General features: G+C 39.9%; 1 protein-coding gene across 1 annotated transcript; it reads left to right on the top strand.

Annotated features, from left to right (window-relative positions):
• The first annotated feature begins 7 nt into the window (after window positions 1-7).
• Window positions 8-15,806, top strand: LOC137985882 (saccharopine dehydrogenase-like oxidoreductase). Its single transcript, XM_068833371.1, has 12 exons — window positions 8-287; window positions 1,741-1,847; window positions 2,352-2,432; window positions 2,878-3,007; window positions 6,066-6,115; window positions 8,265-8,401; window positions 8,747-8,984; window positions 10,383-10,439; window positions 10,559-10,626; window positions 11,835-11,887; window positions 13,771-13,846; window positions 14,946-15,806. The coding sequence occupies exons 1-12, from the start codon at window positions 116-118 to the stop codon at window positions 15,058-15,060; spliced, it is 1,284 nt and encodes a 427-aa protein (XP_068689472.1). The 5' UTR covers window positions 8-115; the 3' UTR covers window positions 15,061-15,806.
• Window positions 15,807-15,859: the final 53 nt, after the last annotated feature.

Here is a 15,859-nt window from a genome sequence, read left to right as displayed (position 1 = left end):
TTAGAGTGTTTACAATACTGCCCTACTGGATGCCCTACTGTAGGTGTATAAATAATCTGAAGTAGTCTTACCCATACTACGAGCTGATCCCCTCTTATTACTGTTGGCAAGGAGCATGATGTGTGATAGGGAGTTCGCGATCGTTGTGTTCGGTGCGAGTGGTTTCACTGGCCAGTTTGTGGTTAGAGAGGTGGCAAGGAACTGCAAATCGAAGTTTAAATGGGCTGTGGCTGGTCGCAGCAAAGACAAACTCGAGAAGGTTTTGCAAGAAACCAACAGTGAAATTGGTATGAATTTTCAGCAAGCTGATATGTGTATTTAGTGATTTAGGGATTTGAGTTTAGGTTATTGTATTTTGTACACTGTATTGTCCGTCTTTAAAACAGAACGAGGGAGTGGATTTTATCTCTATCTTTTTCTGCGAATTTGAATGCGTTTTTCCTGCAATTTTGGTTATTTTTATGTGAATGATGCAAGCGTTTTTATTAGTAGGGAAAGCCTTAGGGTACATGTAAGTTGACTACTCATCACGCGCCACGTTCATGTATTTTGTGAACCCTGTACCTGTCTGAAAGTCATGATCACCTGGCCGCTTAATGTCAATTATTAGGGTAACATACAAAATTTTCACGGTAAAAGAACTTGAAGTACAAGTATCAAAACCATTGTAATACTGTCCTAACTGAGTGGAAGGGCACGTGTACATGTACAAGAATTATTAGAGATCTATAAATCAACAGGAAACTATGTGCATTCCAGGAGTCTAATTTACTGAGTGTACCATAAGAAAAAAACGTAAATCTTAGAGCAAGTTATAAACACACAGTGCAACAATAATTATCTTTCCCTCCTCCGAGTGCCACTTAAAGATGTTACTCTTATCTAATGCTAGACAATTTTGCTCGTCAATGGAGGCCTTTGTAGGGATGAAAGGGTTAATGAATGGATCAAAGGACCCTCCAGAGAGTTTGACTGTGGTGCAGAAGTCCAGTTCTTTGGCATTTGTCTAGGCTGGTTATTATTCAGACTATGAGCACCAGTCACATGTACAGTACAGTGAGATCGAGATCACTCCTGTGTTTACATTGAATCGCTTTCCATAGTTCAGAAACTTATATTAACATTTCCACAATGACGGTTAATTCTGCGGTTATTTTGATGTGTTAAAGTTGCAATGATGGCAGTTATTTATTTATTTATTTATTATTACTATTTTATTCCCTTTTTTGCACTTACTCTGTAATGCCATCTCCTGTATTTTTCAAGCGATGTATTTATACCTCTATTAATTTTCCACTTGTTATGTTAATACTTTAAGGGCTACTTTTCAATTATTCTCTTCCTATTTTGTCCAAATTTGACAGGCTGTAATGTAAACCTATTCTCTCCTGTCGCTTCCTGCCTCGACTAGCCAATGCTATTTTCGGGAAGCGACCATTTTGTATTTTTCTTTTGTCAAATAGTAAATAAAGTTGAAGTTGAAAGTTGAAGTTAATAGAGAGATTAAGCATGGCATTCATGTGAAACGGCAAACACGAAATCATAAAAGCATGGAAATGATATTATTCGAACTGGTCTCTCTCTTTTGAGAAGTTACTTGATAGTCGTGGTACTAACAGGCAAGAAATGAGCTCAATGATATCAAAAGAGTTTCTTCCATTGTTTGGAAAAATGCAAATTTTAGTCCGACGTTTTCCGTAAACATGATGTGTAATCTCTCTAATGTTTGTCTTCTCATAGGTTATGATATCCAGGATGTTGGCATTATTTTGGCTGATGTCGAAGATGAAGAATCTCTTAATGCAATGTGTTCCAGAGCCAATATTATTCTCAACTGTGTTGGACCTGTAAGTAGAATATTATCATTTTTTTCTACAGCTAGTAACTGCATACAGTGTGTATGACTGTACACATTAATGAGGCAAAGATCGTAAACAAAGATTCCCCTATTGCTACATGTAGAATCATTGAATTAGCTGTTACAAGTATGTTGTTCCACAAATTTTGTTTCTAAATGAAAGTACGACAGATTTGTAAATTAATGTTAGTACAGAAAGACAATGGTAAGTGCAAAATGTCAAACATCCATTTGAAGACTTGGTTGTTTTAAAAGTCATGTTCGTTGACTAATGTCCTTCATTACATCAGTCAATCTCATCCTAAACAGTGACCTTCTCAGGACTGCACTTAACCGGATGATTGTACAAGTTTCTCTTAATTATCGTGATACATGTAACTGTATTTTTATTAGTAACATGAGGTGTGACCCACCAACTTGTAACTGTAGCACGATTAAGCCCTTGACAAAAATGCACATCTGCAATAAGCTCATGCAATAATGTATTTTTCAGTATCGCTTCTTTGGAGAACCTGTCGTCAAGGCAGCTGTGGAAAATAGCTGTCATCACTTGGATGTTAGCGGAGAACCAGAGGTGAAGCACAAGCCCTGTTTAATAAACTCCTGATTAATTCATCAAGCTTCTTTCATGAGTTGAAACAACAGTAAATTGTTTGCAAGATCTAGATTATTGTATATTCTGACTGGAAAAAAGGGTAGAAGTCAGTTATCATGTAGCTCCACCCACAAAAAGCTTTTGGAAGAGGGTACATTGTTGATGTAAGACAACTGGGTACTAGAGGGAATTACAAAATAATAATTTGATTAACGAAGAAAATAATTATGCAAAATACAAACAATAATGAAAACTTTAGAAATAATAATCTCTTTGATAATGAAGGGAATCTAAAGTGACATAGAATGTTGGAATAACTGATTACTTTCAATGGGTTGTTCAAGTTCCAATCCAAACACCGAGATTCAAATTGGGTCTTTAATTGTCAGCTGTGGCTCAGATTATACCTTCTTTCTGTAAACAGTTCCTGGAAGAAATGCAGTTTAAGTATCACGAGGAAGCAGTCAAAAAGGGAATCCATATCATTGGTACCTGTGGATTTGACAGCATCCCTGCTGACATGGGTGTCATCTTTGCACAAGAGAATTTTCCAGGCAAGACTTTCGGTGGAGATATCTATTAGAGTGTGATTTTTAGTTCTCTCTTTATTCCCATTGTAAAGTCCCCTCATACGCCGGTTATAACATCAAAACTAACTACAACCTTTAATTATTATTGGCAACTGCTTATTAAATACCTTTCACAACGTAAATGTTCACACTGACGCATAGCTAGTCATGCATAACACAATTCCCATAAGAGAAGTCGCTTGGATCGGATTCAATCAGACAAATAACCACGCAAAAAGCGAGAAAGTCACCAGGACAATAAAGTACGGGTTTTTTTCTTGAGAACTTTTGCGGGTAAATATCTTTTTCAGTTTGTTATTGAGATTCCCATACAAGTCCTTATAATTATCCTCCGAGTCTGGGCCACCTGCGGTTGTTCGTGGTGTGGTCAAAAGAGCCTCGTGAGGCTCGCGCGCTTCACACGTGAGGATCGCGCTTACGGCGCTTCGCGCCTTCCGAAAATGGAAGAAAACGACAGTTTTGCAGTCTACGCTCGATCTCTTTAACTGAAAGTGCAACTGGTACACAGTTCTCCACAATTACTCTGACATAGTCAAATTATTCGCCCGCGTCCGGGCGTTTGTTTGCATTCAATTTTGACAGTGTATCCGCGATATTTACCTTTTCCGGACGGTAAACAACCTTAAAGTTGAGAATCTCTGTACGGTGGTCAATTTACATTATCAACTCCGTTGATAAACCAAATTTTTGTATACTACTTCCCCACCGATGCAGCACCACAGTTTCTTTAGAAACTACCCCTTCATCAACCTTAAAGTTGTACGACTACAAGCGCAAAACCCATCTTTCAATTCGCGCACATGGCTTTGAAGAAGCTGAATAAATACGTTTCAGGGGCTTATTGTCGGTTTCCAACTCAAAGGGCTGTCCACACACATAGAGGGTAAACCGCTCGCACGCCCACACTAGCGCCAAGGCTTCTTTCTCTGTTTGGCTGTACCGCCCTTCAACATTGGATAAGCTTCTCGACGCATACGCGATGACTCTCCACATGTTTTCTTGAAATTGTGCCAGTACTGCACCAAGACCAACCGGTGAAGCATCCGCGATAATTCTCGTCCTGCAACCAACTTTTTAGTATGCCAACGTATCCGTGTGTGTGATCAATTGCTGCAGCCTCTCAAAAGCAGTTTGCTTTTCTTCCCCCCATACAAACTTAACACCTTTCGTCGTTAGCTCTTGTATTGGCCTTTCTACCGACGCTAAATCGGGCATGAACTTCCCAGAGTACTGCACTAGACCCATGAACGGCCTGACCTCACTAGCGTCCTTTGGAGCTTTCGCGTCTTGGATAGCTGTAATCCTTTTCTCGCTCGGGTTGATATCATCACTAGTAAATTCGTACCCGGAGAAGGTAAGCTTTGATAAGCGGAACTCACACTTGTTACCATTACGAGACAACCCGACCTGTCTTAGCCTATCAAGCACCGCAAAAAACCTCCTGTTGTGTTTTCCACACCGTTCCCAAATCATCAGCTATATTCGCCACGCCTTCACAACCTCTTTCCTCGTTTTGGGCCACGAGCATTCCAGCCGCTTCCAACGTTCCTCGCGCCACGCGCGTTCCACGCACCACCTGAGTTTTCCCCGCCAACAGCGTTCACGTGACGCTGATTTGATCCATTTCTCTCAACTGACGGCTAACGGCCTCCTGCGCCCTTGAGATTAAGAGACAAATCTAGGGTTACAGAACCTTCCTGCTCCAAAAACTTGTGACGTAAATGACTTAAATAACACTTGTCAATAACTTAATAATCGTCTTCCCGAACCCCGAAATCGAACCTCGCCGCCCGCTGGCTGCCGAAGCCTACATACAAATTGTCCCACCGTCTCATCACTAACCTGTGTGATCTTCCTGAACAATTGCCTCTCAAATGGCACATTTGACTTTGGAACGAAATAGTCATCAAGCTCCTTCATTGTCTCCGTGAATAGCACTTTCTTCTTCGCTGACCAACGTAAAATAAATTTCCTGAACATCGACACCCGCCGCATGTAAAAGAAGCGCTCTCTTCTGTTTATCGTCGTTCGACACTCCTTTTCCCGTCAAATACAAACCAAACGACCGCCTCCACTTCTTCCACCGTTGTCTAATTCCACTCGGATCGCCTTTCGTGTCAAACGCCGCTAAGGAATCAACTTCTACAGAAAGCTTCACTGACACTCCGTCAGATCCCTCATCATTGCTCGCCAACGCTGTATCGTTTCCTCTTCCCAGCATCTTAACGTCTTCGCCGCTTTACCCGATCGTTAAAAGAAATCGAAATAATCCTGGTCGCCAATGTAAAGTCCCTTAATAACATCAAAACTAACTACAACTTCAAATGATTATTCGCAACTGCTTAAATACATTTCACAGCTTAAATGTTCACATTGACGCATAATCATGCATAACACAATTCCCATAACGCAATTTTGCATAAAGGACATGACACTACACCCATGCAATCCATCTGAGATTCTGAGTGTTAGCCCTACAGCGAGATAATAGTAGAAAATGGGCCAATACAGTAACAGAGAAAAATTCTAACCAGTATGGGAGTAGAATCCAATGACCTCTTCATTAGATCGCCATTGCTCTCCCAACAAAGCTACAAGCAATTATTGCATAATTTGCTTGGCATGAATTGCGGATTGTTGCCGAAGCGCAATGCTCTACAATCCGCAATAGATACCATACTATTCCCAATTTTTTCATGAAAATGCCAAAAGCCCCCGTGGGGGGGGGAGAACATGTAATGTGATTGCACATGAAAGTTGGCCGTGGCCTTATGAAATAAACTTTTCAAAAAAATAGGTTCAAAGGAAAATTAGTACATCCATTGCATTGGTTTTGAAAAGCATATTTTTAAGGGACAGTAACATATCATTATCTCAGTTGTGACATGAAAAATCAACATGTTTCAACTGTGAAATCCACATGGGAGCAAAGTCCATAATTAACGGTGCAAATGTGGGTCCCTTCAGTTGATAATCTTAATCTTTTTATTCCTTATAGAATAACCTGGTAATTTTATTTCAGGTGAATTATGTCAAGTGGAGAGCTTTCTAACTATGCACAGTGGCCCTGAGGTGCAGTGTATGCTACAGTTTATTGTTTAGGATTTGAGAAATTAAAATAGAGCGGTTTTTAATTGAGTGTCGAAATTAGTTAGCGAATTGCTTTGGTTTTGCATTTCTTCACTCAGTGACTGGTTCAAAGTTTTCGCGCCACTTTTTCAACCAATCAGAATTTAAACCAAAAACAAATAGTGGCTCGCGCGTGCACATTTTCCCGCGCTTTGTGTCGGCTACGTGTAATTGCTTCGAGTTTTGATTGGCCAAGGTAATTACTTTGGTTTTGGTTTTACGACCGTCATTTGAAAACCGCTCTATGTGGCTCTTTTAACACCAATAAGTTAAACACTCACTGCCCTATTCCCCTTTCCGTTAAACCCCCTTCCTGCTTCACATCTTTATTTGTCATGCAAGGTATATATATGCAGAGGTACTTGTCTGGAGATCCGTGAAATTTAAACAAACAGTAACTCACAAATTCCACAAGGCTCGGGTTTATTGTGTTAACTCGTTACTGCTATCCTGTGTAGTAGGACATGTCGCGCGAACGCTCTGGCCGGTTCTGAATTTACAGAAATAGTTGAACCGTTCCCATCGAATTTCTGTGAGCCTAATGAAATCTACTCACGTTTCGCACAATTAAACAGGGTAAAAGGACGTGAAAACTAAAGAAAGAGATTATGACGTAACTGGCTTATAAGGGGGCAAATAACGAGAAATGTCCCGGAAACTTAAGGCACACAGGTGCTGTTACCGGGTGTTGCAACTTAGGGAGGCTCGAACGGTTTTCAACACTTAGAAGACTCTCTGTTTGGATCGAATAATGCTACAACACTTTCTCACGTAACAGCAATGCTATGGTACCATATGAAACACCGATTATTTCCAAACAAGATGTGATCATTATTGTGATGTAATAAGTTACCTTGGCAACGGGAAAGCCCAGCAAAAACACCCTACATGTATATTTTGAATTTAGTTGCTTATCTTTTTTATTGTTTGAAAGTGATTAGAAGGCCGCGATGAAACTTTCAGCAAAGTTTAAACAATTTCTAGAGTATTCAGAGCTACCTTAAAAAAACCACAACATTTTACAGGGTTTGCCCGTTGCCACGGTGACATATTACGTCACAATAATGACTGTATTTTGTTCAGCAATAATTCATGTTTCATTTGGTACCACAATATTGCCAATACATGATACAACGTTGTGGTGCCGATCCTTCTAATAAGGGCGTCACTAAGAAGCGTTGAAACTGGTTCGAGCCTCCTTAACGCAAGGTACGTAAGATTTGTTGCCTTTCACTCGCGTGATTATTAACCACATTTTTCACCAAAGAAAAGAACCAAAGGAAAAAAGAGAACGAAAAAAGAAAAGAAACGAAAGAAAACGTTCACATGGTAATAAAATTATCTATATATTCAGCCAATTCACGAAGGATCATTTACAGACACAACATGGCTGCTGTTTCTGTTTAGGGGCACAGATGTGGCTGTTTTTGCATCACATGAAAGCCGAGAATTCGAAAAAACTGATAGTTGTTTCACCCCCAACTAAGCTAGTGGGAGGCAAAGTCTATTTCTGATTTTATACTATTCCTGTTTTGCTTGCGTTCCTGTTTTCAAAGAACTAAGTTTGTATGGTAGCAGTTTGAAACATCAAATAAATAGACCCATTCCACTCACTGCTCACTAATATACTCAATGAAAATTCTTCTAGTTTTGCTTACTTACTGTAAGATGTGCGTGACACATTAAAAGCTACGTTTCAAGGTCAAAATGGCGAAATATTTTTCCTTTTAGATGAGAGATTCATTTTTATCATTGCAAGTATCGGAGTTAGGTGCAAGGGTTAGGGCTTGGTTTAAATGTTGAACGTTACAGGTACACGATTATATAAAAGCGCAGGACATGTTCTCTGCTAATTGGCGAGACTGTAAATCGAGAAGGAAAAACTGAAAAACTCATAGAAAAGTTTCTCGGAACAAGGTAGAGAACCAGCAAAGTCAACTCGTAATGCTGAGTACAGCTAGTCCAGGAATTTTTCTATTGTTGGACGTATTGTAATGGCCTGAACACTTCAATTTGCTGACCCTGCCACCCATACATCCTATTAAATATTAATGACATGATTGAAGTAACGTTGCCTGTTTTGAATAATCAGGGATCAGCTGGCCATTATGGAACATATCAGTCTATTATCCACGGGGTGGCAAGTGCAAGAGAAGGCAATTTGGGTAAACTCAGAGCTAAGCTATTTCCCAAACCAATGCCAAAGTTTGGGCCAAAACTTCCACGAAGGTTGGTGTCACCTTATAACCAGTTAGTTCAGTTAGTTCAGTCACGTCAATAAGAGCGTTTGGTCGTTATTTAGCAAAGTTTAAATCAACAGTGATATTGATCATCCCTTCTTCCGGAATTTCTATTCCACAAAGCTGCGGCCCAAGGCAGGAGCACTGTAAGCCCAATTTTATTATTTTTGTCTTTTCCCAATTGACAATTTGGTCAGTGAGTCGCCCTAAAGTCATCTCGCCCGAAATCAGAGCTATGTCGCCCGAAAATAATCGTCATATTGCCCAAAATGCCGAGTTATTTGGCCCGATATCCAAGTAGATCACTCAGAAATAATGGTATCATTGTTTTCAGGTGGTTTATCTCTTACAGCAAAATGATGGAAAAGTGGTGCATCCCCTTCTTGGGAGCCGATCCATCGGTGGTGCGGCGATCCCAGCGGCACAGCGTTGAAGTCAGAGATAAGAAGCCAATTCAGTATGGTGCATATGTTGCAATGCCGTCACTGCTTGCCATCTTGCTTTTCTTGTTTTTTGGGGTTTTCTTTGCACTACTTTGCCAATTCAAGATGGGAAGGAAGTTGCTTGAGAAGGTGACTTCAAGTGGTCATGCTGTCTATATATATGTATACAGTAGCTTACAAGTACACGTACCGAGAACAGCAAAAGATCCTTCCTTAATGGGAAGTTACGCCATTGCTGCCATGTTGGTCACGATGGGCGAAAACAATAGATTTCTCATTAGCTTCTTTTCTTCGTCCACTTGCATTTGTACAGTACATGTAACCGGACAAAATGGCTACGAGTAGTCGTTTTGTCACCGTAAGTGAAGATTATTTCGCGTTGAAATGTCTTTTTTTTTCTCTTTTTTGAAATAATCACCTGTGTATTTATACTAAAACAATTATTCGCCTCAGGCTCAGTGATTATCGGTGAATATTCACCTCGACTTCGTCTCGATTAATATTCACCAATAATCACTTCGCCTTCGGCGAATAATTGTTAATTATATATTGTTTGCGAACGACCAATGGGCCATTTTCATTTAACAAGAACAGATTTCTCCGAGCGTTGCGAAGCAAAGGTTAATTATATTACTCGGAGAAATCGTGCAAATTTGATACAATTCCAAACTATTTATTTGTTTGCTGCGATAAGAATGATGGTCACGTCAGTTAATTTAACTAAAGTTTTTATCTCAAGCTTGTACTAAAGCTTTTAAGTTACCTAAAGCTTTTATCCAGTTGTAGGTTTGCAGCACTTATGTAGCACAAATGATGGCAAAGTGGTTTTAATTAGCCTAGCTCTTCTTCTAGTCAAAGGAATTCTAAAAATTGTCTTTTAATTTATTGCTAGGAGAGCAAACAAACCTTGAAGAACAAAGCATGCTGGTCTTGGTAGTAAATTCATTTTTCGAACACAGCAGCCGTCAAAACGCAAGGATAATGTAAAATGACGAAATAATGAAATTGGCTAACCCTTATTGGCCCACGTTTGAAGATCTTTCAAGACCCTGTAAAAAAGATTCTGGAAGATAATGGCCAGATCAAGTAATTATATCCTTTGCGATTATTTTCGTGTCGTAAAACAAAAACCAAAGTCTTAATTTCGGCCAATCACAACAAACGCAGGTAATCAAATGAACCAATCAAACTCTGCGCTAAGCGCGGGAAAACGATTGCGACCTGCGCACAGTAAATTTATCGGAAAACCTTAAATAACAATGACCATAACCAGGTTTTCAGAGCCCGCGAGACTGAGTACCCCCAGCAAATCATTGTTTTAACGAAAACCGCTGGTTAACAACCTGGTTCTGGTCATTGCTGTCTAAGGTCTTCCAAATTATCCCTGTCACTATTGCATACAAAAATGGCGGGTATTATCTCGACTTGGGAAAACAAGGGACTGCGAACGGTCCACTCAACTCAGGAAGTTAAAGTACATACAATAACTTACAACACTTATAATTAATTTTCAATTTTTGGTCATAGTACCCCAAGTTCTTCTCGTTCGGCTTCTTTTCACACGAAGGACCCACTCGAAAGCAGGTAAAACTATGTTAACTAAACAAACAATGGCTCATTTGTAGCTTAACGTGGTTTTATTTTCCTCGTAGTTTGCATGAATTTGTTAATTTTGCACTTAGTCGTTTGCATTGTCTTGGCAGATGTTGGGGTCGTCGTTTTCATTTCAGTTTCAAGGGGCTGGGTACAGTGAATGCGCTCTGAAGTCGGGGTAAGATACATGTATGTCTCTGTGCTTTCTTGCAAGCTCAATCAAAAAAATGCCCATTGAACGTCCCAGATTAAACGATATGGCTTGGGAGATCATATGAGCTTTTGAGCAGTTAGGAACGGCTTTTCCATTTTTAATTGAATAGTTTAATTGTAGGGCATAGGCCCTTCGAAGCGTTGAAATTTGCGGTGCATTCTGCTTTTAATTTTTAGAACACCACGCACTATTGTAGACTGCATGTTCATTAGTGTGGACATAGGACATTGTAGAATCACGGGTTTCCAGTTTCCTATCCGTCGAAACGTCGTGTTAGTAGCTTTTCTTTTGTACCAAAGCTCAGTGGACATTTTGAACATACAATGTAGGGTTTTCAGGTCGTCTGTCACGGCACCAATGTTAGACGAGTTTTCGAGATAATTCAACTTTATTTGGTTTTCAAAATCTTGGATTTTTGTTTTAGAGGAACTTCCACTTCAACCAATAATTGCTTTAAATCACAGGAAATAAGTTCTGTAATGGAATATGTTCAAGAGTTTTCTCATGAAATAAAGAAAATTTAGAATCGCCTATTTTTTGGTTCAAATTTTCTAGGCTCAGCCATCTTGAATAATTGTGACGTGTTTGCCCTAACAACAAAGCATTCCTTACACGTCGCAATTATTCAAGATGGCCGCGTCCAGGAAATTTGATAGTGAAAATGAGCATTTTAAAATTCATGTTTTCTAATACAAACACTAGTACTTTTTGTGAAAAAACGAAAAAATGAACAAATTTGTTTGGAAACATTATTCCCAACGATTTATTAAGAATGGAGGTTCTCTTGAAAGGCTAGTTTTCCTCTCGCGACATTTGTAACCACAACAAGTCTGGACCATTGGTACTGTTTTGTTAGAACGAAAGACATTAATTGAGCATGTTAATTATGATTTTGCTGGTTCTTGTGTCGCTAATGAAAACCAGCCTTGATGAATCGAACCACCGGGTCGTCAGTGAACACTGTCTATTTGGGTGCTGGACATTTCTGATGCGTTTCTCAGTACGTTACTGCATCGACTGCCCAGTAATATTATAAGAATGCAAGATTCTATTTTCTGGGAAAACAACTGGATTTTCTTCGTTTAAACTGTCAATTGACCAAATTAGGGTCGTCCAAAGTATGTATACATCGTGAGCGAAGAGAGTTTCTTTCTAACACTTTTTGGTTTTAGGAATCTTCCAGCTGAGCCGGATGGTGAGATTGTCACGAAAGTTACTGGGCCGGGTGAGTTTCGCGGAATCGAGATAAAAACGTCACGCAGTGGCCAAGCTTTAAATTTGTGCTAAAGTAAGGTCGCTCGAAAGTTCTTGTTTCTTCTCCGACTACGAAAGGGACATAATTTATTTTTAACCCATTGACTCCCAAATTGGCCAGAACCGTAATCTATTTTTAGATTTTCGTTCCGGCTGAAACGAAAATTGAAACAATCTGGATTCACTAGATCCGAAACTGGATTGGTTAAAAGGAAGAAACGGCGACGGCTACGACTACGACAACGCCACAAAACGGTAATATCATTGGTTAAAAGAGCATAAGTAATCGTGCTGCACGTGCAGCACGGATTTTAGCTCATATTTTTGCGGTCCTCTCCATAACGACGACGTGAAATCACCAAATTTGAGGTTTTGGTGACAACGTAAGCATGCGACAGAGAATTCTTCATTCTCTATTTTAACTTTGAAACCGCTCGTAGCAATTTATTTTTACGATACTTCGCCCACATTGTACGACGCGAACTAGACTGAATAATCGCGAAAGACTTACGATAGAGCCAAGTTATATTTTGAAGTGACGTTTTCGTCGACCGTCGACGTCGTAGATCTTAAATTGCCTATTCTACTCTGTCTAGCGCCAGAGTATTTTACTCTAACGCCAGACGATTTTACTCGTCAATGGGGAACCCCCCTGAATCAATGGGTTAGGGTGGCTCAAAACCGTTTCAGCGATTTGGAGGGAATGTTCTTTTGAAGAATTAATTCAAAAACACTGTTTCACGCAACGAAAATGTTATACTGTAGTACCAAATGAAACATAAACAATTGCTTAGCAAGATGTACTCTTTGATGTGACGTATAGGTTACCATGGAAACAAAATAACCATATAAAAACGCCCTTATTTTGAAAACTGGTTTTGAGATACATGAATAAAGATTTAAAGACAAGATATATCTATACATATATAAATTTTTTATATATGGTGTTTTTAGATGGCTCTTTTGTTGCACCACATCTTTTGTTACGCCACTTCGATGAGTGCATCTTGTTAAGGAATTATTCAGTAGTGTTTCACAGAGTACCATACCTTTGCCGTTATGTGAAACAGTTGCGTAGATTCAATCCTTTTAAATAATACAGTTTGTTAGAAGTATTGATACTGGTTTGAGTCTCCTTGACTGAGACCTCTGCTATAAGCCTATGACAAGGCAAATTTTGCTCGACTTCTCGTAAATCATACAAAGAATCCGTCACCCAAGAATAAGATTTACCCAAATTGGTCTAGTCCCCATCAGCGTCAGAAAAGTGTCTATTTTTAAACCAGGTTTTGCGGGAAAATAATCAGTAGGCCAAATCGGCTAAATCGGGAGATTTGAAGTGGGTACGTTGAGTTAGGTGCGTGTTTATTTTCCCGCAAAACTTGATTTTAAAATAGCCACTTCTCTCACGCTGATGGGACAAACCTAATACCAGATTCTTACTTTTGATCATACACATTACCTAATGAGGGAAAACGCGCAAATTTGAAAAGGTTTTACATCAGATCGCCCATTTGTTTGATCTCCCATTTGTACTGTCAACTTGTTTAGAGACCCATTTTCGCGCAATATTGGATTCGGTTTGGAAGAATCTGGATTGGTGACCGTCTGGAAATACCTCTTGCTGAATTCCTCAGGGAGTAGTGCTGGCGCATCGGTCCGCATCAGCTGCACCTCCACCCTCGGCAATCGTATGTGTCTCAGTCGATCGTAATCTGACTCAGGGGTTTGTCTCCGGCGAAATCGACTCCCAGCTTATTGCATCTTGCTGTGGTGCTGTCGGGATCATACATGTACAGGTTATAACTTGCTTTCTTGGTTTTCCCGTAACTTATTAACCTTTCCTCCTTTCAGAGGCGGGGTACGTGGCCACACCCATCTGTCTTGTGCAAGCCGCCTTGGTTGTTCTGGAGGAGACCTTACCAAACAGGTAACTGTTTTTGCTCGAGATCAAAGCATTTGAGATAACTAGAGGCAGCCTAAGCGACGATTCCGGCTATTCAATGGCAATGCAACAAAACGATTAACGCCTTCATAAAAGGGAAATTAGTAATGTTGCAGTTGCGACACGCATTTTAGTCATTTCAGTGTCGCAGTCGACGGAACAGCAACGTGAAATATCCTGCATGATTCACGGTTTTGACTATAACGAGACTAGAGCGTTTTTCAATTGAGTGTCGAAAGTAATTAGCGAATTGCATTGGTTTTGCATTACTTCACTCAGTGATTGGTTCTCGCCCCATTTTGTCAACCAATCAGAAGTGAAACCAAAACCAATCGTGGCTCGCGCGTGCACATTTTCCCGCGCTTTGTGTCGGCTACGTGTAATGACGTTGAGTTTTGATTGGTTTACCGGATTGTCTCCGTCCTTTTTGATTGACCAAAGTAATTACTTTGGTTTTGGTTTTACGACACTCGATTGAAACTCGCTCTATAAAACAGTGTTTTTTCTCTCTCTACCTTTGCTTTAAGTCCGTTGGTACCAATCGAGTCAAAAGATTCTTTGTTCGTAACGTGATTGAGATCGGGAGCCCATGATCAAGAGCGTACAACTTCATTGAACTTGTGGAACGGCGTTTTAAGGACGGTGCCTACTATTGTTATTGCGAATACGTTCTGGGCATCTTGAGATACTCGGATTTCTTATGGTTGGCGCTTATTGATAAAGGGATATTCTTGCGCGTTTCAAAACTATGCGGAGAAAGCAGAACTTAGCAAGTGCTCTTGGTATCCAAAAAGAAAATTGGGGGTAACCATGCATTTTTCAGAGACAAATAAGCTTCGATTTGGAAAAGAACGCCATACATTGCTTTGTGTTAGGATTCGCTCTGGCCAATTTACATTATCAACTCCGTTGATAAAACCAAATTTTTGTATACTACTTCCCCACCGACGCAGCACCACAGTTTCTTTAGAAACTACCCCTTCATTCACTTTATAAAAACCCTGAACAACCAGAAGTTCGTACAAACCCTAAAACGGTCGGACGGTTCTATTAAAAGTTCATTTATGTATTTTCCCTTTTTTAGTGGGGGCGTTCTGACACCGGCTGCTGCCTTTGCTGGCACTTCACTGATTGATCGACTTGAAGAGCATGGCGTCAAGTTTTCCGTGATCCGATGCGAAGTTGACAGTGCCATGTGAAAGAGACTAAGGCGCAAGAGACTGGTTCGAATGAAACGTCCATTGATGTGCGGCTTCAAGGAGCCCCTAAATTACTTTAAGATTATTTCGGGCGTGAATTCAAAAATTAATATATATACCTGTGGTTTGATCGAACATAATGCATATTTAATAGCTTAAAATAAAATCATAATTTATATCAGTTTTAATTGGAAGGTAATTTTGGTAAGGAGTGGAGTTTTATAAACAAAATATAATTATGAGGGTCCGATATCTAAAAGGCTATAACTGCCTTATTAGGCCTATGTCACGCCATTTTTTAGAGACCAAGCAATTTTTCGACGAGTTTTGAGATAAATTTCGAATTATTCGAGTGATCTTTCTTGATCCCGATGGAAGATGTCATTAATTTTGCAAGGCTAGAAAGGTCTGCTTTTGCGGGGATTTCGATTTAAAAATCCCTATTCGTTTGTGAAAACACACAAATTTATGAAAGTTGCACACTTCTGCCTCTGGGTTCCTGACTGAAGACAGTTGATTCATACGATAGCTTTGAACTTTTGATTGGTCGTGTGATGTGCGAGCAGATGTGCGCAATAGGTCAGTTTCGTAATCTCACGGTTGCCGTCTGAAACTGCATCACCCAGCATTCTATGCTTGTTGCATCCCAACGTCAGGAATGCATACGTGGCTGATTTCTGCTGATTGTTATGTGAAGAATAAAGTTGTCACGGTTTTCAAAAATAAAGTTGGTATGACTTTTGATATCTCCACTGTATTTAACTAGGTTTGTCGAGGCCAAACATACTCCAGTTTAAGG

This window comes from Montipora foliosa, chromosome 1 (assembly GCF_036669935.1).
Source record: "Montipora foliosa isolate CH-2021 chromosome 1, ASM3666993v2, whole genome shotgun sequence".
NCBI classification, from domain to species: Eukaryota; Metazoa; Cnidaria; class Anthozoa; order Scleractinia; family Acroporidae; genus Montipora; species Montipora foliosa.
Note: the sequence above shows the minus strand (reverse complement) of the source record. Positions and strands in the feature narration are given on the sequence as shown.

Excerpts from the sequence above, each read along its gene's own strand:
- LOC137985882 (XM_068833371.1), top strand. The coding sequence starts at position 116 with ATGATGTGTGATAGGGAGTTCGCGATCGTTGTGTTCGGTGCGAGTGGT. Across the intron at positions 3,008-6,065 it reads TGCACAAGAGAATTTTCCAG|GTGAATTATGTCAAGTGGAG; the intron begins GCAAGACTTTCG and ends ATTTTATTTCAG. Across the intron at positions 6,116-8,264 it reads CTATGCACAGTGGCCCTGAG|GGATCAGCTGGCCATTATGG; the intron begins GTGCAGTGTATG and ends TTGAATAATCAG.